Here is a 27,478-nt window from a genome sequence, read left to right as displayed (position 1 = left end):
TATAACAAATGTTTGATTACGTTCTCCTTCATCTATATATCTAAAAAAAGGTTTATATTTATAATCATCAAGCACAGATTAATAGTATTGGTATGTGTGATATGATAAAGTTTTAGTTTTAAAAATGAAGCAATTTAATTAAATGATTAGTTAATTAAAACCTACAATCATTTGGTGGCCATGTTTTCCATGTTTAATGTTTGTCTAATTATTTAGTAAGGCTTAATTTTCTTGTTGAAAATATATTATTCATAAATTTGACAGATTCATGAGATGATAAGATGACATGTTGGTTTATTACGGTTTTGGCTTTGTTGCTGCAGAACAAAGCTGAAGCAGACAGAGGTGGACTGTGAGTTCTTGAATAAATGCTGTGAAACGTTGACGGACGAAACAGAAGGTTAAAGAAGGAGTTGCAGGAGCTGAAGGCACTGAAACTTGCTCTACCCTTGTACATGCCTATGCCTGCGGCAACACTCACCATGTGCCCTTCTTGCGAGAGGCTCAGTGGCGTTAGCGATAACGCTTCCAATAAAAGCCCTTTCTCCATGGCTCCCAAGACTCACTTCTACAACCCCTTTGTCAATCCTTATGAAAGAGTGAAAGGGTATAAGGAGATTTAGGATCTTAAAAAAAAGTAAATAAAATTAAATGGTAAAAATTAAATTAATGTAAGGTATTTTTAGAATAAAAAAAATAATGAAAAAAATGAAAAGAGCATTTGGGAACGGTGGTGAAGGGAGCAACTCTCTCCTTTGTCTGTATTGCTGGACTTCTAAAAAATCATGAACCTTTATTAGGTTTAGGCCCGTGATAAGTTCATTCCTCGATGAAGACACAACAGTTTCGCGGGCAGAAGCAAATCAAAATTATTTAGAACGAAACTTCCATACAGCACTATAGGTATTGATTCTATTGCTGTGTTCCAATCATATTTAAAAGTTTAACATGATAATATCAATATTACACTTTTTTTACTTTTTCTTATTTTCTCACTCTACAATAAATAGTATAATAATAATAATAAAGTAGAAATCAAATTACAGGTACAACTCTTACTAAATATTACGTTTTTTTTTCTGATAAACAAAATTAATTGATTATATTTTTTTTAAATACACCTTCAGATTAAAAATTTATTTTTTTTACAAAATTTGATGTTGGTTTAAAATAGTTTGATATGTTTTATATATCAAAATCAATACAATATATACCTTTAAACATATATGAAAGTATGAATCACAAGATATTTTGTTCAATTTTAACAAAAATTTAACATAAAATTATAATTTCTCGACTCAGTTGAAAAAGGGTACTTTTTTATAGAAACTTTTTTTACGGTATAATGTCTAATAAAAGTTACAATAAAAAAAAGTTCTATTAGTACTTAAACATTATGAAAAATATTCTCTTAAGAAAACGTTTTTTGGCATACAAATTTTTAAACACGGCAAAATATTATTTCCTAAGAAAAATATTTTTGACACACAATTTCTTTTTTATTTGATACTATTTTTCATTACTTTTTACTCTTTCTTTTCTTTTAAAAAGAGAAAAGTTCACTTTTTTTACGAATTCTTTTTACGTGTGTCAAATTCTATAATGAGTAAAAGAAAAAGTAGCCAAACGGTAAAATATCAAAGACAACAAAGTTACACGACACAGACATTATCTTATAAAGTACACAGATTAGAAGTTGTGAAAAAAAAAAAGGTTTTCTTATAGATTAATTGAGAACATTGGATCAATTGATTGTGTTATTTATTTGTATCTGGTGATAGAAAAAGGCCATATATGTTGCAGACATGAAGAACTGGTTCTCTGCTTGCCTACAAAGAACAAGCTGGCTTGCATCACCTTAGCCTAACAACAACGTGCTGTAGAGAATACAATTAAGGAAAGAAGGTTAGTGATATGAATAGAAAAAATTTACACTTGCTACACAAATTTTAAGCTGTACCTTTATTTGTGTCCTGTTAAATGTATATGTGATATGTACTCGTCCATCACTAGCTTGGATAACAGCAGGATATGAGAATTCCATTCCTAAGGTATCCTCCAGTGTAAGTGCCTCATGCCAGGATTCACCATCATCCTCAGAGAGCCCAAGTTTAAGCACACCCCTTGAAATTGTGTTATAAGCTAGCAACATCCTGCCATCACTCAGCTTAACCCCATCAATACCTAAGGCAACAAAACAAGTTTCTTAAATGAGCCACTAATGCATGCATGAGGATGTAAAATGCATGTGTTCCACAGAAGGAAAGCAAATCAACAATTTCACAAAAGTATAGCAACTCAAGATCAACTTTTTTCTTGTTGTCCACCTAAATATTTAAATAAGCAACATGAATAGTTTAGAAAATTAACCTGAGTTTGGGTTGGGGAGTTGTGTAGGCTTTGCATGGCCCCAAGTTTTGCCACCATCAAAGGATTCTGATATATAAACTCTACCAAGGCCAGTAAAGGATCTGAGCAAAACACGCAGTGTCCCCTTTTCAGTCAGGTATGGTACTGGCTGAATCACACCAAGAGGTGTGTTTTCAATGAAAATTGGTCCATACTTTCTCCATGTCCTGCCAAAATCTGTTGTAACCTGATACCATTCCACAAGCTATAGAAGTTAACCAGCTAATAAAGATCAACTGCTATTACATGACCAAGATCAGTTAGTTCTGTTATATTAGACACCTCTGTCCATGCTCCCCATGAGTTCCAGCTTTCAACAGAAGATCCACAGAGTAAGTCACCATTTTCTAGCAAGAGGGGCTGAAAAACAGTTACTGAATTCAGTACAAAAAACATAAATTTGTCCTGACTGAGTTATATACCCCAAGGCCAAAGGTACAGACAAAATGTTACTTAGTAAGTTAGTAGTTTTAGTTTCACCTTATTCTTGATAGGTCCTAATATACCAGGAGGAAGTTGTTCTCTTTCTGTCCAGGTAATTCCTTTGTCATTTGAGCGTTTCATGAATCCACTCCATCTGAAATTACACAATCAGATTCTTCTCATTTGTTCGAAATTGTAACTAGGGCCTCGTACATTTGAGTACGATGACTACCAAGGTGATCAGGGTAAAACGCTTGACTCAGTAAAGAAGGCAAAAACATGTTAAGATGAATATTGAATTTATATTCCATCTTTAAAACAATTATTGCTATAAAACTTCGCTTTCAAATAGAGAGATTTCCAGATTTTGTGTTCCTCAGTTACAAAAATAAGCATTTCCTGAAAGAAACTGTGCTGGTGTGTATTACTGAAAAGATTAACACCTATTTAACGTTACCTACATTTTACTAGAGAGCGATATTGAGTACCAAAAAATGGATCCCAATCAATGGAGTGTCACACATTCATACTTGGGAATGTAGACTTTTCATAATGCATGGTGATACCACTTCACAGATTCTTAACCATAAAAAGATACAAAAAGCACCCATGAAAACAAAAAGAATCAAGTTGACGTTGTGTGGAATCCCAGCCAATGTGTAATCCTACTTTATGTAGGATGTTGCAGAATAAAGAAATAGGTAGGAAATATTCTTATAATTGCAATTTTGTATACAATAAAGGATGCACTTCCCTCTTTACAAAGGGAGAGCATTTCACCAAAATTGGAGATCATATCTCAATTGTGCAGGACATGGGTGCAAAAGGAAGGGAATTTTGAAAGAAAAAAAAAAGAATAGCATCATTCACATGTTGAATATGCCAGTAGTCTATTTAGGAATATGTTTGATGGTGTATAAAGTAATTATTCCCTCTAGTTGTTTTCTACAGAAAATGTGGAGATGCTGTGCTAGTTGTTTTACTCCTTCCAATTGTCATAAAATCACTAAAAATTAAGCTTAAATTGTTCCTAATTTCTTCAATCAAAGGAATCTTATGTTACCATCAAATAGAGAATACCTGCAAGCAAAACAGATATCCACTCACACACACAAGAAGCTTGTAAGGTTTGAAGTTTTACTTTTGAACATCTAGGCCTATTCTGTAGAACAGCACTAACTCATTTGATGGAAGTTTGAACAGTACAGGGTTCCACATAGGAACATTTGGTTCTTCATCAGCAATTATGGGTGATTTCCATCTGCCATTCTACCAACCGAAATTGCATTCACAAACCAAAACGAGCTGTCAAAACTTTAGAGCTAAGTAACATCCCCTGCCACCAATTTTACAATGATAGGAATAGGAAGCAGTTTATACAAGAATGATTACTGATTTGAAATCATATTTTCAGTATTCACATGTCGGCCACTTTAGAAATTCATGTACTTCCAAAGCTACATTTTTATGCATTCTGTAAATAGAAAATCTTCAAAATAAATTATTAATTTCAGTTCTACAGGAGAAGTATTTCCATAGATGACAACCAAGTAGAACCTCCAACTTCTGGTATGACACTAAATTTTTACTACAAGACCAATCCATCAGCAACTATAAACCAGAAAATTTTGGAAAAAGATGAGTTAATCAACGTATCTACCTTATAGGTCTGCAACCATATTTTTACATCTGGTGCCCCCTCAGAAGAGCCCCCGAAATATGCAACCAGAAAATGGCCCTTCTCAACCTGTAAAAGTCAAAATACATATAATCTGTTGTGTTAATCGATACAGTGTTTAATTAAAACAAGGAAAAGAACAAAAACTTTTTTTGTAATTTACCACCTCAACAATGGTAGAAGCATGACAACTGATGAAAGGAGTTGATCTTTCAGGAAAAAGGAACTCCTCCACAACTTGCCCTTTTACGTAGCCATTGATTTTATTTCCTAAGCCTTCGGCACCTGAATTTGTAGAGTTTTGCCTGCATAAGTTTGCAACTTCATCTTATCTAACTACTGGAATATTGAAGAACTCTCGGTGAGACTTAATTTTTTCAGTCAAGTTTCAGTTTTGAGATGGCACCAGAAACTAATAGTATAAAGTAGATATAAGAAAAAAGCACCAACATAAAAATAATCATGTACTTGAACCAGAGAGATATAGAACTCCAGATAATAAATGTATGAAATTAACAAAATCAAATAATGGTTTTTCAGCTGAATGAAAGAGTCAGAGTTAAGGTGTTGTTTGCATACCCAGAAAAGGAGTAAGCTCTATTAACCTTACTTACGAAGGCCAAATATACAAAGGTAAGAAACAAGGACATGGTTCCACTTCCACTCTTCCTCTTACAGACACCTTCAATGAAAACTGTGTGGAACGTGAGAGAGAAATTACACTGTAAAACTATCTTCGTCGTACACATAACTTTTTTAAGGTTTCTTTCACTAATAAAAATTATATGAATAAATTTTCTATAACTCTTGTTTTATTCAGTTTGGGAGTTCACTAAATATCAGCCCTCCACGTTTTCAAATGTCATCGTCCGCCGTTCATTTTATTTGATGAGTTGAATGCTCGATGTTCTTTGTCACTGTGCTGTTTCTTAAAATACTTGCCATCTACTGCACAGGATAAGTATGCTTGTGTTTATATAATTGGAAACAAAATTTTTGTACCATATAAATATGATGAAGAAATATTTTATTGTGAAATTGCTTTTGTAAATAAATGAAATATATTAATTTCTAAGTTATTGGTGTCTCTCTTCTTTAAACAACTTTAAATTTAAAGTACTCCTCGTATTTGGAATGAATGTCTATGAAAATGGTAGGTTATAGCAGATTTCCCAACAGCAAATTTTTATTTTGACTATTTAGTTTCCAAATTAATATTACTATGAAACAATGATGATAGTGTACATGTTATTTATTTATATATATATATATATATATATATATATAGTTTGCTAAAAGATTTTTTAGTTGATACATTTTGGTAAAGTATATCAACTTTTAGGTTAAAAAAAATTCATACTAAAAAGACTAACTTTAAATTCGAAGATATTTTAATAATTTTAAAATTTAGTTTAAAATAAAAAATAAAAGTGATTATTTATTATTACTTTTTATTATATATTTTTTTAAGAGATAATTATTTTTTAAAATAAAAAATAAAATAAAAGATAGTTGTTTTTTAAAATAAAAAGTAATAACTCCTCGTGGAACAATCAAAATGATAAATAAATATCTTTTATTTTTTTATTTTAAATTAAATTTTAAAATTATTAAAATATTCTTAAATTTAAAGTTATTTTTTTAATAGAGACTTTTTTATAATTTAAAATATACCAACTAAAAGAACTCTTTAGCAAACCTATATATATATATATATATATATATATATATATATATATATATATATATTTATATAATATTATTTAGTTATGTTTTATGTTTAACTTATATATTTAGTCATTTTTTATTTTATATTTAAATATCTAAGATTTAGACTTATAAGTAAATTTATAAAAAAAAAATAGAATAAGTTTATTACAATTCAAGCCGCAATGTGAAAAAAAAAATCATTTACCTTCTCACCCTATGATATTTTAATTTGAGACTTTGATCATCAGTGAAACAATGAAATTCTTACACAAATGTTAATAATTAATATAGAAATTAAATAATAAACGTACTTACATATATTTTTTATAACATAAATATCAATACTTAATATAAAAATATAAAATAATATATAATCAGGTATTATCACAACTATAAACATACCCACTACCTAAGTGGAACTAAAATCAGACACAACCCAACAAAGATGTAATCGAATACAAATTCCTAGTTCTAATACGAGAGCAAATATAATTAAACTCACCTAAGTTCAAACTCATTCCGCTTCTCCCTCCTCCTCCTTTTTCTTATATGCTACTTTTAATTACTCTATCATTTAAATTTACAAAAAAGAAAGATCTTCTCTGATGTATTAATAAAGGATATATATTTTCCTAATGTCACTTATGACGCTATTATAATTCTTAAATAAACAATTTAAAAACTAATCCTAAACAAACATAATTGTCTTTTAAACCTTTAAAAAAATTAAAACAAAATTAATCATAAAATAATAATTCCCTTTTGTCCAGCTTTTAGTACTATTCGTATGCAACAAACAGAAAATACGCCAATACCACAAAATGTATTATTGAATATTACAATTTATATTCCATAAATTTTTTACTAAATTCCTAACATTGACAAAAAGAGATCACAAGTTTATTTTATCTGGACAATGAAATTTTTAAAATGAATTAAAGAGTGCAATAATGGTCTTTTCCATTAGGTGGAGCGTGGATAAAAAAAGTATGCAAGAGTACTAATACCTCTTTAGCATTAATTTTGCAGATTTTTTAAAGGACTCAAAATATAATTGTTTTTCTTTTCAGAAGACTATTTTATGAAATTTTCTAAAAAATTATATATAAAAATTATAGCTGACAATGATTATTAGTTTTGTTCATGCTATAGAAAAAAGTAAACACCAACAACCAAACTTTTAGTTAGCTTTTTTACTGAACAAAGAATAGTATATGATAATGTAGATGGATTAAGTAAAATACTGTTGTTTCTGCGTTTTCGAAATTGAAACTATTTACTCCACGTCAACTTGGTAGAAGAACAACATGCTGCCAAAAAAAAAAAAGATAAGGGTTAATATCATGAGCAAATGCAGGAAATGAATTGCAGATTAATTCACAAAAAAGAAACTCAACATCTTCCAATGATGATAACTGAAACCGTCAATTTATATTCAATTATCATACAAAAATTGAGTTGTACCTTAATTTGTGTTCTATCATATGTATAGGTGATATGTATTCGTCCATCAGTGTCCTGGATAACAGCAGGATAAGAGAATTCCATTCCCAATGTATCCTCCAATGTAAGAACCTCGCACCAAGAATCACCATCATCCTTAGAGAGTGCCACTTTAAGCACACCCCTTGATTTAGTATTATAAGCAAGCAATAACCGGCCATCTCTAAGCTTAATCCCATCAATACCTAGTAAACAAGGTAACACAGATGCGTCATTAATGCCCAACATAGACAAGTAGCAAAGGATTGAAAAGGAGTAAAAAACTTCAAATTTGAAGTTATCCATGATCAATGCTACTGTTCAGTTAAAACAATCTTCATAACTATGCAGCAAAAATTTGAAAGCAATGTAGTTCGCAAAATTGACCTGAATTTGGGTTGGGGAGCTGAGTAGGTTTTGCATATCCCCAAGTCTTGCCACCATCAGATGATTCTGACATACAAACTCTACCAATGCCATCAAAGGATCGTAGTAAAACACGTAATTTCCCATTTGCAGTCTGATAAGGTACTGGTTGAATCACACTCAGAGGTTCATTTTCAATGTAAATTGGGCCATGCTTGCTCCATGACCTGCCTAAATCTGCTGTTACCTATTGCACACAATAAGTAAAAATGTCAGCATGCTACCATTTCTAGCCATCACTGAAGCGAACCGCTCAACTAGGATGAGTTCAGTTAACACCTCTACCCAGGCGCCCCAGGAGTTCCAGCTTTCAACAGATGATCCACAAATTAAATTACCATTTTCAAGCAAAATAGGCTGAGAAATAGTAAGGAAAATCAGTAGTAAAGAATAAATTTAATATATGAATTTCGAACCGCCATTGAAAAAATTCAGTGAAATAGATTCTGATGTACCTTATTCTTTATAGGTCCTAATATACCAGGAGGAAGCTGTTCTCTTGATGTCCAAGTCATGCCTTTATCGTATGAGCGTTTCACAAATCCACTCCATCTGAAATAAGTATACTTCTCATTGAAAAAGTAAGACAAATAATAAACTTAAAATTACCTAAAGTCCTATATGGTGAGGGAGGGGAGGGAAGGGGACACGGGGATACAACTTATTAGATAAACAACTTCAGTCTGGACAAAGCCATCGTTCAAAGATTTCAATCTATGGGGTTGCAATGAATTATGAATATATCTTTCCAACATATTATGATTTATATGTCATGGGAATATTTCCGTGTGAATTTATAATCTTTTTCTTTACCAATTACAGATTTTAGCTGTAAATAAGAACTTCCACGCGGGAACTCTTCTGTTATACTATTCTATCAATATATCTGATAGGAACTGAATTTACTGCAGATTAATAGAAAAAAGTACTCAGAGAACAGTGTTAATATGCACAGAGTATAGCAATTGATAGTGAAAGCAAACTAAACAGAAAAGGAAAAATTCTCTGCCCTACGGCAACACCACCCAAGACAACCTGAAATTGATTCCGTCCTCTCTCATTTCCCCTTTCTTCACTTATCTCACAGCCATTAACTTTACCGCCATGCTTTCCTCACCAATTTGTATGTCTAGAAGTTTGTTATAGCCTAAGTAAAACCCACCTAGTGTAACAATATGATTCAAACTACCCAGTTCACAGGATTTTACTAAGGAGAAATATAATATGCATGAAAAATTTGATGTTGTTCTATGTAGCATAGTTTTGTCAGAACCAAAAGCCCGCACCACCCATGAATTTCACTCAGGGTGATAAAACGCTCGTCAGACTTACTAAATTAATTAATAATCAGAAATATGCATGTCGTTATCAAATCTCCAATAAAGACATTAGTCAGAAGAAAAAAGGAAAGAGGAAAAAGTGTTATCACGGAAATTTCCAAATAAGCACTTAGGTTATATCTGTAATGTTGGATAGTGAAATTGGACCGGAAAAAAATAAAAATTGGATGCCAATCAACCAAAGTGGAATGATAAACCTAGTTGTTTCAACAACTACCATATGTGAGAACATTGCAGCAATGAATGTCGGCACAAATGAAAAATAGATGTATGAGGACAAAAAGTTATAAACTTTACTTCTGAACTTCTTGGCCTATCTTGTAGAAGAGAAGTATCACATCTGATGCAAGTTTGAACAGTACAGGATTCCACATAGGAATATTTGGTTGTTGATCAGCAATTACAGGTGCTTGCCATCTCCCGTTCTATGCACCAAAATTTTGATCAGAAAGTCAGCGCAGCATTGAAAATTTAGAGTTCAGTACATCCCTCCTACAGATGTGAAACTATAAAGACAGTTTTTGACAAACAGATTAGAAATCAAAATCTGTTACCACTCTCTTTAGACACATTTGTAAAACTACTCAATAGCAACTCTACATTACGACATCCTGACTTTGCCAGGTAAAGCAAACAGCTATTAAACAAACACTAAATTATAGAAGTAGAGAAATAAAAGAAACCCTGGCAGGATAATATACTAAAGCCCCCAAAATCAGACACCAAAACTAGTACAACAGTGTGAAAACGCCCAGTTTCCTATTAATTGAAAGACTTGGGGGTAAAGCGTATGCATTTTACCTTGTAAGTCTGCACCCATATTTTGACATCAGGTGCCCCCTCGAATGAACCCCCAAAATAGGCAACCAAAAAATGATCCTTATCAACCTACAAAGGTCATACAACGTGTCATTGGGTTCATTTCACCAAAAAGAAAAAAGAAAAAAAGACCGATAAATCTTTTTTGGTGGGCAAAGATTTTTGCATCGATGACCTCGACAATGGTAGAAGCATGACAATTCTTGAAGGGAGCGGATCCAGCTTGGTAAGTGAACTCCTCCTTTACTGGTCCTTGTATTGAACAATCTTTCGCCATGCCTAAAGGTTGAACTTGCGAGGTTGCTGTGTTCTTTACTTTCGCACTGCTCGAAACACTCGTCTGCAAAATGTATCCTCTAGTTTTAGTGAAGGAAAATCAAATTGTAAACAGAGACTTAAGAAGTGAAAACGGCGTAGTACAGCGATGGGTTGAACTGCATTTCGTGTGGCTGAACAGCTTTCCGAAAGAGAAAAAAGAAATTGAGGTCTAATGTAAAATAAAGATTCAAAAAATTGATTACCAAGAATTCCTACCTGCTCAAACAAAAGCGGTTTTTCATGTGTAATTAACAAGAAGATGATATGATTTTCCAAGAATGAAAAATTAAAGGTGGGTTTTATTTTACAGTGTCATAATACATGTAATTCAGAATGTTGCTGATAAATGAAAGCGGAAAAAACAACAAACAGAAAGACAACAGACAGTGAAGTTGGGGGACATGAAAAAGACAAGGAAAGAAATCGAGTTAATCGTTAATTGTATTGGATATGAAAAGCGAAAAAGGAAAAGGTAAAAAAATTAAAAGTTAATTCAGGAAAAATAAGTAAATAAAAGTAAAAAAGAGGGTAATTTTTTTTGTTGTTTTTTTGAATGGATTTGTGGGTAATTGAGAGTGGATTTGGAAATAAAGTTTGTGAGAATTAGTGTAGGATTTGATTGATGTTACAGATTTAAAAAATTAATTTAATTGATAGAAATTAAAGATTACCAAAATACCCCTAGTTATTAAAGTAATATAAAATGTTATTAAAATATTTATAAGAAGAAAAAAATTAGAATTAATTATTAAAATGTAAAAAAATATTAATTTAGTAAATTGAAATAATAATAATAATTATAATTATTATTATTATTATTATCATTATTAATATTATTATTATTATTATTATTATTATTATTTAAATAATGCTACAAAATTTGAATACATTGGTCTGGATTTGAATATGTGCTGTCCGAATACAAGATGTGGATTTTGGTCTTTCTCTTCAAAATTTGATTACTCACAGTGAATTACTCCATTATCAAATGGAAGGAGGACAAACATGTAAATTACTTATAAATCACCATAAATCCTTGCACATTTGTGATGATTCAAAAAGTGATATATCCTGCAAATCCGCGTTTTTTCCTTCTTCTAAATCTTTGCAAACGAACATGACTTTGCTTCCCAATCCGTCTGCACAAATCATGCTGAACAGTATATTATTCACAAACGAACACAACCTTAATATTTTTATTTTTATTAAATATATCATAATCCGATATCTATATGTATATAAAATGTGTTTGGTACAGATTAGCTACTAATTTATAAGTTAGTATGATTGATAAAAAGGATTTTGCTAAATTAATTTAAAGTAGTTTTTTTTTTGGAAATTATAGTTTATAAGTTATAAGTTATTTCAAAGTAATTTTTACTTCTTTCCATTTTTTTCAATTTATATATATATATATATGTATATATATATATATATATATATATATATATTATTTATCAAAATTAATTTGAGAAAATAACCATAATTACAATATTTTATTATGATAAATTTTATATTATCATGATTACAGTATATTTAAATTTTCTTATTTATTATAATCATTCTTTCAAATTTTTTATTCCCAATTAATTTATAAACGTTAAATTAAATGTATTTTTTTAATTTATATTTACTTGAGTTTATAAAAAAATATAATTTTTTAATAAAGTAATTTATTATAGATATATATATAAATCTATAAAACTATAAAAAAAAATATGTTGCTATGAATTCATTTATCCAAAAACAAAATTTCAGTAGTAAACAATCTGCAAAATTAGAAAAAAGTATGATGAAAATTTAGTCATTAAAAAAAATTACTTAATATTAAAGGGGTCTAGTTGGAAAAACAATTTTCAAAAGTGGTCTATACAAGGAGAAAAGTATCTATTTGAAGTATAATTGTAACCTAATCGCAACTTTCAACGTGGAGTTAAATTTTTAACAGTCATTAATCTTCACTGTTAATAATTCTTAATTTGTATTTATTTATTGGTAAAAAATAAAATATTCATATTTGATAAAAAAAAAGTAACCAAAACACAGTTTAAAAATGTATTAAAAAATATAAAATGTTATGTAAATATAAATGAAAATCTTTTAAAGAAATATATTTGTTAGAAAGTGCACATCTATTATATATTAGACCAATTTTATTGGTATAAATTTTATTTTATAAACTAGTTTTTTAAGATTGAGTGAGACTTAAAATTTATTTAGTAACATGGTATTAAAATTATAGATTAGTTTATTTTAGTTAAGTTTGTTATTGATAGATCTATTATTTCACATATTATTGGACCGTTGTTACATTGTCTATTAATGTTTAATCTTGTGTTTGAGATGTATATCCTCGACATTAGAGCTGTCAAATAAGCCCCTTTAATAAGATTTGGCCCTAGCTCATGTGGATTGGGGCCAAAAAAGCACACAGGGCCAAAAAAACTCTTTATTAAAAAAGCCCACAGGGCTAAAAACCCCTAAAACCCTATAGGTCAGGGCCAGCCCATGGGCTTTCCTTTTTACAAAATTTAACGTCCATAAACATAATATCATCATACAAGTAATCACAAATAATGTGTATTTTTTATCCAGTTGTCATTTTATTTTTGTTAGTAATAACTTATAACTATAATTGATTCATGTGTAATTATATTTTTTTATCAATAAAATTAATTTTCTACTTCATAACTGTTTCTATATTAATTAGTTTAACAATAATGCTTTTATACAATTATTCCTTAATTTCCAAATTTTGTTTTGATAATTTTTACATCTTAATTTTGGTTTGTAAATTTGACAATTTAGAGATATCCACATAAAATAGGTTTAAAAGTTAAAAAATTTAATTTAATTTGTAAAATTTTGATGGACTAACGAATTTATTTATAGATGGTAATCTATTTTGTCACTAGTTTAAATCAATATCATTCGATTAAGATTTGTGATTAAAATTACATTATTTTTAATTGGTGTGAACATGTTAAAATTTTGACTTAATAACTTTTTAACTTTATTAATTTTCCAAATTTAATAAAATTAATATTTATTATTTATAAAGTTATATAATTCTTTTAAAAAAAATTTATGAAACGTATAATTTAGTCATTTACATCAATTTATATATTTTTATATCTTTTTCATATATTTTATATTATATTCATTTATCTTTTTTATTAGTTTCTTATTAAGAGACATTGATGTAATTTATTTATTATTATAATTATTATAATTTTTATTTATTTTATATGTTAATAATTAAATACAATAATAATTTTAATTTTAGTATTATAAATTATAACATTATATTTATTTAAAAATATTGTATCTATTATTTAATTATTTTTTATTACAATCGGCTCAATTATGATAAATAATTCAATAAAATCGATCTTTGTTGGATAAAGATAAGTCTGATTTTAAAATATTAATTTAATCTAAAAGGTTGGAAAAAAAAATCTGATTTTATAACCACTAGGATTACATCTAGATGTTGTATACTAACATATATGATATTTATAACAATTTTGCCTAACAAGGATTTTCACTAAAAAGTTAGTTCTTTTATTAAGTGAAATTAATTTTAAACTTTATAAAGTTTGTGGTTTAATTTTTTAATGTATATATATCTATACAAAACATTCAACAAAAGAATTTTATATGACAAACTATAAAAAATAAAAATTTTACACCGATATTAAAAATTCATCCAATCAGTATATTTGAATTTAAAATCTATCCATAATTAATATTTCAAATATTTGTATAGATATCAGAATTTGATTATTGAAAAATGGAATTTTCAACTGTGTTACTTTTATAATTTCTTTTTTGAAATTTTTTTCATTTTCTTTTAAATAAAAATAATAATAAAAATTTTCTTTTTTAACTTTCCAAAATAATAAAATTATATATTTAAAATATACTTATAATTAAAAATTATTTTAAATAATTTTTTTATAAAATCAATATTTATACATTTATATTTAATTAAAAAGATATTAAATATCATGTAAATTTTGGAAATTATTGAACTTGTAAAGTAAATAAAAGAAATAACTAAAAAAACATTAAAAGTAAATTAATTTAGTTTGGGGCCTAGCCCCATCCTAACCCTACCCCAGCCCACTTTATGTGGGGATTTAGGGGTTGGGGCTTTTAAAAAGCCCCCTATTAAGTGGGCTAGAAAATTGGGGCTTGATTTTAGAAGGGGTCAGGGTTAACTCATGGGCCAGGGGCTCAAATGACACCTCTACTCGACACAATGAATTATGTTGAAAATTCTATAACGATTAAATATACGAAAATTTTATAATTAAAATTGTCAAAATGAGTTAAAATATGTGAGTTAACTTGGTCTACCACAATTTGAGCCAAATTTGGTTAACAAATTTTTATAAATTTCACTATGGGAAAAAAATAGACTTGACTCATTAAAAATCTAACTTACTTGAATTGAACATGTGACAAGTAAAATTGGTATCTCACTCTTAATTTAAGAGTTCAGCCCAAGATACAAACAAAATTTTTTATTTTTTGAAATTTTGGAAAAGAGACTTGTGCCTTCGACATATCATTTACTCATTACCTTTGTCTTTCATTAGTCATTTTTGTTTCCTAAAGTAATAAGGTATAATATATAATTATGATTTAGTTTTTTAGATAAATGATTTATTTATTATCTACGATGACAAAAAAATTGTATTTTTAAAAAATGTTTGGACTTTTTGAATTTTATTACATGTTAAAAAATATGTTAGATTGAAAAAAATATATAATTTTCTTAACTAAACGAACTATCTTGTTAATGGGTTATGTTAGACTCAAATTTATTGTTTTACTAAAGAGCTAATTCATGATAGGTTAGCTGAGTGATGCGTTTTGACAATTCTATTTATAATACATAAATTAGTGTATATTTTATCTTGTAAATAAGTTTTTGAGTTTGAATTAAACTTAAAATCTACTATTTTTTTAATAGTATATTATAAGAAAGAAAAATTAACATAAAAATAAACAAAAAAAAAGGGTTAAATTGAAAGCATTATTAATGTTAAACTCATTTTTTTCTAATCGGACATGTTCATTTCCGAGTACCATACTTAATCATATAGAAAATCATCTAACTACTAAACTAACAACGATGAGATTTCAACATTCACGATTGCTAGAATAACAAAGTCATTTAATTAAGAAAACAAATGACCATTTAGAAAGGACATTTTATGAATAAGATTCGATTTTGAGAAGGAATCGGAATATTAATTAATAGCTTGGCTTACATGAATATAAAAATGAGAATATCATATGATACATAAGATATAAACACTTTTAATACTCTGCTTAAGGTTTCAAGCTTCTTGACTAAAATATTTTTGCATCATTGTAAAACTTATTTTTTCCAGTCGTTCATTTTCGAGTGACATACTTAATCGTACAGAGGATTATGTAACTATTAAATAAACAACAATGAGATTTCAACATTTACATTTGTCAGAAAAATAAAATCATTTACGCTGTGTTCGTTTTAAGAGAATTTATTGTTTAGAGAGATTTGTGAGCGAGTAACTAAATTCGTTATGCTTTCGGTTCAACTGAAATGCACAGACGGATTTGCGATGAAATGCGGGATGGTTGGATTTGCGATGAAATGCGGGATGGTCGCACTGTTCACTCACCCGCAACTGTGAGGAGATTTGAGTGGATTCTTGTGGAAAAGTCGTATGTGTCCTCTAAAGACGAGGCGACGTAATCGGTTACGGCATACGTAACCGGTTACGCATAACCGGTTATGCAATCGCGCGAGGGTCGAACAGCGGAGGCAACTGGCGGCGTCTCGGGCCACAGCTCTCGACGGCAGACTCGGTAGAGGCACAGCGAGGAGAGGCGATAGTATTTCTCTCTCCCGCGTGACCAGCGATGGTCCTGGCCTGGTGGCATCGGTCGCGGCTCGCGATGGTCGGCTCCCTCAGGTGGCGAAGACACGAAAAAGACGAGAGATAGGGAAGGTGGTGGCGCGATGGCCGTTTTGGTGCGGTGGCCGGTTTGGTGGCATGCAGGGAAGACGCCCCTTCGTCGGAGTTCTGGGCTGGAAGGTGGCGTGGTGGCTGGATTCGAAGAACCGCTGGCGACGTGCTGGGCCGAAGGGAAGGGCGCCATTCTTTCTCGCTCTGGGGAAGGGTCTGTGAGAGCAAATGGAGAGGAAGATGCTGAACCTAGGATTCCTAAAAAACGAATTGTGCCAAACTCTGAAACAAAAAAAAAAAAGATATATTTTCCTTGCACCCTCAGCTTTCCTTGCACCCCATCTTTCCTTTTCGAAAAAAAAATTATAATACTTATTTTGATATTATAATTTAAAAAATCTACGTCTTAATAAAATTGAATATATTATATTTTTTAATTTATTAAAAATAAGTTGATTATTTAATTTTTATAATTTTTAAACATTAATTTTATAAATTATTCATATTTTTTTTTATAAATATTTTTACAATTAAATATAACATTTATAAACAACATTTTATATTAATTTTATAATTAGGGGCATTTTGGTAATCTTTAATTTCTATCAATTAAACTAATTTTTAAAATGTATCACATCAATCAAATCCTACACTAATTCTCACAAACTTTACTTCCAAATCCACTCTCAATTACTCACAAATCCACTCAAAAAAACAAAAAAAAAATTACTCTCAAATCCACTCAAATCCATTCAAATCATCTCCCCCAAATCATCTCCTTCAAATCATTCCAAACGAACACAGCCTTAATCAAGAAAATAAATGGCCATTTATAAAGGACGTTTTATGAATAAGATTTGGTTTGGAGAAATAATCGAAATATTAATGGCCAGACTTACAAGAATATAAGAATATCACATGATACAGAAGATTTAAACATTTATAATATTCTAGCTTAAGGTTTCATCCATTTTTGCTATAACATTTTCACATCCATGATAAAACTTTTTTCAGTGTCCGTTTTTTACAAGCAAAACAGTTGTTGCAATATCAAGTGATAATTTTCATTTTAATTCTTTTATACTGCTTACATAGATATTAATATATCTTTTTTTTTAATTGAACTTTATTATCATAATAGATTTTAGTATCTCTTATTTCAATTGGAAATTATTATCATATTAATATTTAACGGTTTAATTATACCCCTGGAGTGAAAATTGCCTCAACTTATATGAACACTATATTTAAATTCAAAAAACAAAAACAAAAACTTAAAGACCCTAATTTGAGTATAACTACAGATGTAGGAGTAGGAATGAAGCGATTTTACTTCGAGCCGAAGCTGGTTAGTGATGCGCGGCAACATTTCAGAAACAAAATGGTTGACAGTGACCGCCATAACCTTCACACTCACAGCCATTTCCATCTCTGGTACATAGAAGTTATTTCAATTCCGATTGTAATCACTCACTCACCATTCTCATACTTGTCACTGAATTTTGCAGCCTACGCATTAAAGAGAAAATGGAACCATATGAGCTCCAAGATCGAGGAGCTCGAGGCATCTCTGAAATCCTGCTCTGAGAAATGTGCCTCCGAAAGGCAAGGGCGAATCAGGGCTCAACAGGTCTCCATCACTTCTCTCTCCCAACCAACCACTTTATGCGTCCTAATTCCGTTTCCGATTCCGGTATTTGCAGGCTTTGAGAGAAGAAGTTACAAAGTCGCAACCTAAGTCTGAAAACCTAAACCTCACCTGTTATCCCATGATGCCAATCGGTACCGTCCACTCCTGCTTCTCCACCAGGAACGGGACGCCGAGGCAACCGTTACTCGTGCCACTTGCTAGGGCGTGTTTGGTTTTTAACACTACTCGCGTTCCACCGGCGTCGCTCGAGGGTTTGGAGGAATATTCTCATTGTTGGATTCTGTATGTTTTTCACTTAAATACGGATATTGATAAGCTGTGGAAGCATCCGTCTAAATCAGGGTTCAAGGCCAAGGTGCGTGCCTCTGGTTTCAACTGATAATCTGGACCCTTTTCACATGATTTTTTTGCTTAGTTTCTTATAACTAATTCTAAGTGTTTATTATATACTAAAGAGGATTTAATATTCTTAGTCATTGAAGTTAAATCAAAAGAAAAAATGAATTGAAATTCTGACGTCCAAATGTATTTTTAATCCTTGTACAAGTTAGATTAGACAGTTTCTATGAGACTTAAGTTTATGAGTCCAAATTAGCATACTTGAGAAGATTAATTCATTTTATGTTTTTATTTTCTTCTTTTATCAATACTTAAAAAGAAGTTTATTCAAACATAATCTTAATCTACATTGTCATAGCTATGCCATGTTAATTTTTGTTTTATAGAAGTCTTTTCATATGGATCGGTGGATGAACAGGTGAGGGTTCCGAGACTGAAGGGTGGAAGAAAGGGAGTGTTTGCCACACGATCCCCACACCGTCCATGCCCCATCGGACTCACAGTTGCAAAGGTAAGGACACTTGTTGGTTTTGTGACTCTGAGATGATTCTTCTCACGAATGACACTTTTAATAATCGATCTGTCTCTGATTTAATGCATAATGTTGAATATTGAAGACCAGCAAACAAGTCTCTCAGAAAAAATCACTTTATCCTTTTTTGTCTTTAGATTGCTTTGTGATTCCTCTTAGCATTACTAAATTGTTGCAATGCAAGCCTACGGTAAATTCATTCACAAGGCAGTATCGGATTTCAGACCGTTGTTCCTGGGCTCATTGCATATGGTGGTTATTCCCCTTCGCCCCAAGTATGAATTCAGTGTGGTGTGTTGTTAAGAAACATACTGTACTGTTTTACATTTTAAAAATGCACGTGACAAGTATGTCCACAAAAAAATTGCATTGTTTTGAGGCAGGTTGGTGTCAAGCAACAATAATGATTTGTGTAATAAACATGTGACTGTCACATGTCATTTGTCTTAAGAGTGGATGAGAAGAAGTATGAATCAGTGGCGTAACCAAGGAACTACTGATCATGGAATAATAGCGACATATTGATAGGAAATTGAATTTCACCCTTATTATTATGTGATTAGGAAAATCTTAGTTCTTCAGTGATTACTTCTCATGCAGGGTCTCATTAATGTATTTTTTTTTTCATGTTGTCTCTGTTCCCTTTGTCATCCACTCCCTAGAATTTCAATTTTTGTATTCAAATAAACAAAAAGGACGGGCGTAGTTTGTAACTTTAATTTTATACTGTAGGTAGAGGCTGTACAGGGAAATATGGTTTTGCTCTCGGGTGTGGATCTGGTTGATGGAACTGTAAGCCTCCATTTTCAGTCTTTGCTTTTTATGCAAACTTTAGTGAAATTCTGTGCCACTCGTGATATGGTATTTGGTTAACTGTGAATTTTATGCTTTTATGTAAATGCATAATCATGTTGCTTCCGAATCTCATCAACAGCCAGTGCTAGATCTCAAGCCTTACATACCATATTGTGACAGCATCCGAGAAGCTACAGTGCCAAATTGGTTGACAGTAATGCCCCGTTTTCCTTTTAGCTATATCTTTCGCTGCTTATATTGGTTTATTTTTTCTAATTAATGTATAACATATTTTAACAATTTGATCTTTGAATTACTGTAAGTAACTTTAAACAATTGTTAGCTGGATATCAAATTTAATCTTCACACGTGTGAAAAATGATATATAATAAATCATCACTACCTTCTACTACGCAATGAGACTCTTGTACTCTTGTATTATTATTATTTGAAAGCTCAGCAGTGAAATTTACTAGAGCAATATTACATTTTCTCACATCTCTCTCTACAGAAGTTTAATGAATTACCTCTTCTTAAAAAAAATTGTATTTCTTCAGGATGATAACTTGCTTTCTGTAGCTTCTATTAGCTTTTCGGAGGACTTCACTTCAGCTCTCGAAAATTGCTGGATAGTGGCGGTGAGTTGTTAACTGCTTAATGCATCATGTCCACTCTTTATATTTGTTTTTATTTAAGAAGAATAGATTCACTTTTCCAAATGATTGCAAAGCAGCTCCTTGTAGCTTTAACATTTTTCATGGAAGAAAATTGATATTTTAGCAACTCTTATGAAATTACAACCTTGTTATAATAATAATAATGATATGAACATATAAGTTAATAAAGGAAAATTAGTAAAATATTATTTGTTGTTTTTATTCAACAATAACAAGAAAAAAACACAAGAACAATAATGAAAGAAAGTAAATGTATTATAACATAAGGTTCTATATAAAAGTATGTTCTCAATGCAACATATACCGCATAAACATAGAATTCTCTATTTATAGAACTAAGGAAACAGAATGACCAAAAACCACAAAGACAATTAAGACAAAACACCATCTAATTCATGTGGTAGATGGTACATGGTCTAACTAATATGAACACTATTAGACGCACTCTAGTAGACAATCTTTTGTACCATTCATGATTATCATACAAACTCTTTAAACTGCACTCATACAAACTCCAAACATTCTCAATTCTAAGCTCTATAAGTTTGGTTACATGCTAATTACCAATCATGGAGTGCCACTTCTTAAATCATTGAAAAGTTCTAGTCTTTCTTTTCAAGATATAAATTTACACCCTCTGCGAGTAATCATCAATGGTAGTGAGGAAATAAGACCTACTGTGAGTTTGGGCTCTTGCTGGACCCCATAGGTTTACATGAGCATACTCAAACGGCTCAACTGGTCTACTGGATATATGTTTACTAGTCCCACACTTCAATCTGAGACTTTCCAAAGTATGCATTGATCACAAAACTCCAACTCTTTCATTCTATCGCCTCCTAGCTATTTGCCCAACTCCGTTAAACCTCTATCACTAATGTGCCCCAATCTTGCCACAGTTTTGTCTTATCTTGCATTGTCTGCCTAGCTACAAACACATGTGTTATCACTATTCTAGTATATAAAGACTATTCTTTTTTCACTTCCTTAGCAACTATAGAGGCGCCTTTTAAAATCTTTATATTACCTTGTTCAATCTTGGTTAACAAACCCATAAGGTCAAACATACTAATCAACAAAAGATTTCTCTTGAGCTCTTGAACACATCCTCACATCTTGCAATATCATTTATTGGTTGTCAATCATCTTCAATTTGATTGATTCCATGCCTTGCACCTTATAGGCTTCATTGTTCGCTAGAAGAACTACACCTCTTTCTTTCAGTTCTAAGGTCTCAAAGAACTCCTTCACTGAACATATGTGATAAGTGCAATCTGAGTTCATAATTCAACTTCTTTGTGTAATTGACACTAATGCCACTAACACTCTGGCATATTCTAGCTATTAGACACTACTACAACATTAAAATGTTCTCTTTTGTAATGACAGTTTCTGCCCTTCTCATTCTTTTCTTTCTTTGGACTGTCTGTCTTGTAGTGACATCTCTTGTGACAATTATAACACTCAGGCCTTTTATCTGCCCTATCATCGGATGAATGCTTTGACTTATTCCCTTTCACCTCCCTTGTTTTCTTTCTCTTTGACTTCAAGACATTCAAACTCTTCAAGACATTATAGTTTGCCTTATACTCTTGAAGTTTTTGTCTCCAGAGTGAAGTCTTATCATTGTCTTTGAGCTTCACTTCAATGTTATCCAGATAGTCAGAATCTTGTTAAAATCTTCTAGCCACTCCACCATCATTCTTGATTTAGTCATCTTGAATGAATACAATTGTTACTTCAGATAGAGTCTACGTACCAAAGAATTTGTCATATACAATGACTAAAGTTTCATACACATTGATGTAGCAACTCTCTCCTTCATGACTTCCTTGGATGTCTTATTCCCAAGACACAAAGTTATGGTGTTTTTGACTTTGTTGATTATGTCAATCTTCTCTTTTTGAGACAATGACAGTAACATGTTCACCTCACCTTTATCTCATCAACAATTTATTGTTGTATCAAAATAACTTCCATCTTAATCTTCCATAATCTGAAATCATTGTAAAAAAAAACTTGTAAATAGCAAAGTTGGTGACCATGTCTTCAAATCTTGCACTTCTTGATTTTGTACCTCTTGTTCCTCACAGACGGTGTGGATTGTTGGGTTCATTCAAGAATAATAAGAAAAAACACAAGAACAAGAAATAAAACAATTGTATTATAACAGAAGGTTTTATACACAAAGTATGTTCTCACTATAACATATATTGCATATATATAATGTTCTCTATATAGGACTAAGAAAACGAAATAACAGAAAACTGCAAAGATAGTCAATACAAAATGCCATCTAATACAGGTGGTGGATAGTCTAATTAATCTTAAAACTACCGGACATTCTTTAGCAGACAAATCTTTTGTATTCTTCACCAGACGATCATGATTTAGAGCTAATACATCACATTATTATATATACGTCACATTTGCAATTGTTTGATAGAGTTTGCCAATATATATCACTATTCTTCACGTAAAATACGTTTGTTAGCTAATCTCAATGCAAAACCAAACATATTGAATAGAAATGGTAAATTAAGTGGCTCAATTGGAAAAAAAGAAAATCAGGTGCTGAACCTCAAGTGACCTTGCTTGATATTGTAATGACAAAACTTAGCAAAGGCTTAATTAATTATTTATTTGAAATTATTTTTGTTAGCCATAATGGATGCACCCAATCAGTATGTAATTCAACCTTTCATGTTTTCAACTTTCTTCAGGGGTACATATTTTAAATTAAAGGGAAATGACTCTGATTACCACAATCATGTCTTGGATTTTGATTATTCTCACTATTTTATTTTTAACATTGTACTTGATTATTTAGCATCGGTTTTACTTGCTAATATTCCCGTTTTATACATTATTTTAGCTTATTATAAAGTGTTTTTAGCATTTTTTTGACATTTGGTTCAAAATTATCTACAACCATTTTTTAGTATTTGTTTTTACTTAGCTTATATTGCAAAATGAGGATGACCATGGTGGTGCAGCAGTAAGGCCGCTACTACCTTGTCACTTAGAATTCACGGGTTCAGACCCAGGAACAAGCTCTCTCCATTTGCGTCCTTTCCAAACCCACTTGTTGGTATTAGGGAGTCTCATGCATTGTGTCACATTTTTCACCTTAAATTATAAAACGTCGGAGAGAAAGTCCCCGGACCCTTGTTTGAATAGCTGGTCAATCGCAGTAAAGCCCCTTAATTAAAGGAGAGAAAGACCTAAAACAACTTGAAGTGAAATTATTAAAAAATATTCAGATTTTGCCTCCCTGAAGTTTTGGTTACTGCTTTATGTTGTTATTGCTTAAGTCACATTTTTAATCTTGTTCTTGCTCCGATGTAATTCATACGGGTTTATGATTCAGGAAAAGAAGTCATTGTATGCATCACCAGGTGAGTTCCAAAGCTTGATAAAGCAGGTTCTTTCATGGGATATTCGGTCATTGAGTCAACGCAATCGGCCACATGATGCATTACTTAAGAATGAAAACGATGAACTATTGGGTAATGCTTCTGATGTAGATGACCACGAAAATGAAACAGTAGTCCATGAAAGAGAGCAGAATGCTATATATTCCAGTAAAATCATTTATCACCTGATTTTGGAGGGACTTGATGTCTCTTACAGAATTGATCATGTCGGTCATGTCATAGTAGATAATGTATCACATGCTGTGCAGGATAATAAGCGTAGTTTCTTTAATTACTTGGCATGGAAAGGCAAGATGCAATGATTTCTTTTATTCTACCCGATTACTTGTTAAGCTATTTTAATTAATATTTTTCTTTTTCAAAAAAATGTTTTTGCCCTTTTGTTACTAGTAATGTAAGCTTTGAAGGTGTTTGGTTTCCTTTATGTTCATTTTTAATTCATGTTTTTGTTACAATTTCGCTAATACCATCTTGTATTATTTTCAAAATTTTGTGAAGAAATAAGGAACATCCCACAAGTTATTCTTGTTGCTACCATCTTATGTTTTTTTAAGAAGCAATGACTTTTTTAGAAAAGTTTTGTATACAAAAGACAACTTTGTTGCCTATTTTTGTAACAAGTAAAGAAAGATCTTATTAGAATCTTTAAAGCATAATGTTACAATTCTAATTTTGAAAGTAGCAGTAAAAGAATATTGAGTATGAAAGTTAATTTCAGCATATTTATCTATCTAAATAAATTACTTCTCTTGTCAAATTACAGATTATCTTATTTTACACAATCCCTTCAAAAAAATGTCAAACCAACCAACTCTCTTATTACCGATGAAATCCGCTAACAGGTTAGCTTCGGAGTTTATATTTTGAAAAATAGGAAAAAAATTGGAATCTAAATTCAGGAACTGAATTTTCTTTATTGTTTTTACATGAAGAAGTCAAAAGTTTTTGAATTTAAAATTGTGAAACACTAAATGCAAGAAAAATAAATGAACACTTATACCAAGTTCATTATAATTAAAGTACACAAAGTTCTACCAGAAACCCTTAATACAACAAGTTGACTTGTATAATGATATAATAATAGGGTCATATTAAGATTAAAAACTAGGTTTCTATAAAATATCATCCTTCAACAATTTTATTAATATTTTTAACTTATCAAAAATGAAAATGAAAATAAAAATTTATGAAAAAACTGATTTATTACAAGACTGATTGGAACAAAACTAATAAAGATATACAATGAGATGCATACAAGTAGTGTGATTTGACAGAATAATTAAAATAAAATCCATTCAGTATTTTTAAAATTCATGGAATGAAAAATAGAGTTGGAGTATGTTTTGAATTTGTTTAAATATGTTTTTAGTTTCTAAATTATCAAGCGAATTTGATTTTAATCTCTCTTTTAAAGTAAGGTATATTTTAGTCATCATCCTTAAAAAACCTTAATTTTTTGTCCTCTCGGAAGGATAAAAAATTAATGTTTTTTTTAAATAGAATGACTAAAATATACCTTACTTTGAAAAGAGACTAAAAACAAATTCGCTTAATAATTTAAAGACTAAAAACATATTTAACCCTAATTTTTTGGTTTTATATTAGTCTCAATTCCATCTTGGTTTTTATCTTCATTTGGTTTAAATTATTAAAAAATTCATAATTTATTAAGTAATATATATAACATTTAACATTTAGTTTTGTATCTTTTTTATTGTACACTTTTTTTTTTACATATTCTAATTATTTGATTTTATATAAAAAATATATCCAATTACTATTTTCTATCACAATCTTATTTTTTGGTTGTTAGGTTCAAATAATGTATTATCAATTTAAACAAGATAATATTTAAGTTTTATATTCAATTATTTCTATTATTTTTAGTATTTTTATTTATGGCATAAATTTTTTATTTATTAGGCAATATTAAAAATTATTTCTTTTATTCTTTTTTATTCTTAATTTTTGTTTTATCTAAAGAATTTTTTGTTTGGTCTAAATAATTTTCATTATCTCTCCATAATTCAACTAATTTAATATTTAAAAAGTTTTTTCAAATGTCCAAGATTCTTTCTATCTTGTCATATATTTAGTTATATTTTTTTTCATTTATACAGTTTTGTTCAATGGTATATCTAATTTTTCTTATGATACATTTGATCACTTTTATTTTTCTGAATATTTTTATTTTTTTTGTCGTGTAAAATATTGATTTAATATTTTTATATAATTATTTTCATTTTCTAACTCATTCTCATAAATTTACCAACACAATTGTATACAAATATTTCATTTACTGTAATATCTTAACATATTCTTTTGGTTTGGTTGTTATAAAATTTTATTTATTTGCAATTGCATTATATTTTATTCAATCATTAACTTTTATCTAACTATTTTTAATATTTTAATTTAAAATTTATATAGTTATAATTTATTTTTAAATATTTGATAAATTTGTATTTATTGTGATATTTTTATAAAAAATAATTAATTAATATTAAAAAAAATGTAAGCACCGGATACTGATATATGAGTTACTTAACTGATATGAGGATGAAACAAGGGTTATATATATCCATACAAGAGTGAATATGAACTTTTACCACGAAATAAATGAAATAATGAACTCATTATCCATTGTCAATAATACGTTCACTCAAACAACTATCACTAAAGTTGTTTTAATAAGGAGATAAAGACAACCGTTTTTAACAATTTTCAACAATTCCTATTTTAAAAATCACACTAAAATAATGCTTTTACTCATAAACTGCCACTAGAAATGTTTTAACAAAGAGAGAAAGACAAAATTAAAAAAAAATTACAAAATTCACTCCAAATTCACTCATCTTAAATATTTAAAATTAATATTAATAAACGATGAACTTGTTTCTTATTTAACATTTAAAATTATTTTTATATTATATTGTGTCACACTATTATACTGTTTTTAGTATTATAGTTTAAGATATTCCAGTCATTATACGAGTTAACTTTAATTTATTAAACTTTTTTCATCAAAATTCCACTTTTGACCCAAATAATAATGAAAAAGAAAACACAGTCCGTTTTTATCGGCGACAGGTAGTTGTTGACGTTGAAAGACAGCTTTTAAGAATGGTAAAGAAATATCTAAAAGGATTGTCAATTATCGGGATGAGTTTTATTTCCTCAAATAATTATAAAAATATGTATGTATTTTTATCTGATTAAAAAATATGATAATTCTTTTTGTGTATAAACATTTAATTTTTAATATATTATTAAAATAATCCAATTTAAATTAAAAAATATATTTAGAAAATAAAATTAAAAAACAAAATATAAAAACTGAAAGAATAATCTCTTTATTTTCCATAACATAAAATAGATAAACATATTTATGTTTGTGTTTTCATTAATGATATTAATTATTATTATTATCATTACTGTCAAATAGAAATCAAATTACACTGATATAATATAATTTT

At 29.7% G+C, this 27,478-nt stretch overlaps 3 protein-coding genes across 4 annotated transcripts; 1 reads left to right on the top strand and 2 right to left on the bottom strand.

Annotated features, from left to right (window-relative positions):
• Positions 1–1,670: 1,670 nt before the first annotated feature.
• Positions 1,671–5,296, bottom strand: LOC108321553 (uncharacterized). The gene is made up of 9 exons (XM_017553334.2): positions 5,090–5,296; positions 4,677–4,815; positions 4,493–4,579; positions 3,974–4,101; positions 2,890–2,986; positions 2,692–2,769; positions 2,371–2,596; positions 1,961–2,184; positions 1,671–1,877 (listed from the first exon to the last, which is right to left on the bottom strand). The coding sequence occupies exons 1-9, from the start codon at positions 5,257–5,259 to the stop codon at positions 1,854–1,856; spliced, it is 1,173 nt and encodes a 390-aa protein (XP_017408823.1). The 5' UTR covers positions 5,260–5,296; the 3' UTR covers positions 1,671–1,853.
• A 2,102-nt stretch (positions 5,297–7,398) lies between these two features.
• On the bottom strand, positions 7,399–10,961 carry LOC108321552 (uncharacterized). The gene is made up of 9 exons (XM_017553333.2): positions 10,822–10,961; positions 10,463–10,627; positions 10,270–10,356; positions 9,766–9,893; positions 8,584–8,680; positions 8,408–8,485; positions 8,090–8,315; positions 7,685–7,908; positions 7,399–7,530 (listed from the first exon to the last, which is right to left on the bottom strand). The coding sequence occupies exons 2-9, from the start codon at positions 10,562–10,564 to the stop codon at positions 7,507–7,509; spliced, it is 966 nt and encodes a 321-aa protein (XP_017408822.1). The 5' UTR covers positions 10,565–10,627; positions 10,822–10,961; the 3' UTR covers positions 7,399–7,506.
• A 6,884-nt stretch (positions 10,962–17,845) lies between these two features.
• Positions 17,846–24,344, top strand: LOC108321544 (uncharacterized). Of its 2 annotated transcripts, XM_017553322.2 has the most exons (8): positions 17,846–18,005; positions 18,080–18,201; positions 18,275–18,577; positions 18,980–19,072; positions 19,826–19,885; positions 20,028–20,102; positions 20,446–20,526; positions 23,936–24,344. In XM_017553322.2, the coding sequence occupies exons 1-8, from the start codon at positions 17,927–17,929 to the stop codon at positions 24,302–24,304; spliced, it is 1,182 nt and encodes a 393-aa protein (XP_017408811.1). In that variant the 5' UTR covers positions 17,846–17,926; the 3' UTR covers positions 24,305–24,344. The 2 variants fall into 2 exon arrangements, with proteins under 2 accessions (XP_017408811.1, XP_017408812.1); XM_017553323.2 differs by lacking the exon at positions 20,028–20,102.
• Positions 24,345–27,478: the final 3,134 nt, after the last annotated feature.

The sequence above is a fragment of the Vigna angularis genome, chromosome 1 (assembly GCF_016808095.1).
Source record: "Vigna angularis cultivar LongXiaoDou No.4 chromosome 1, ASM1680809v1, whole genome shotgun sequence".
Classification (NCBI taxonomy): domain Eukaryota; kingdom Viridiplantae; phylum Streptophyta; class Magnoliopsida; order Fabales; family Fabaceae; genus Vigna; species Vigna angularis.
The sequence above is the reverse complement of the archived record's forward strand: the minus strand, read 5'-3'. Positions and strand labels throughout refer to the sequence as shown.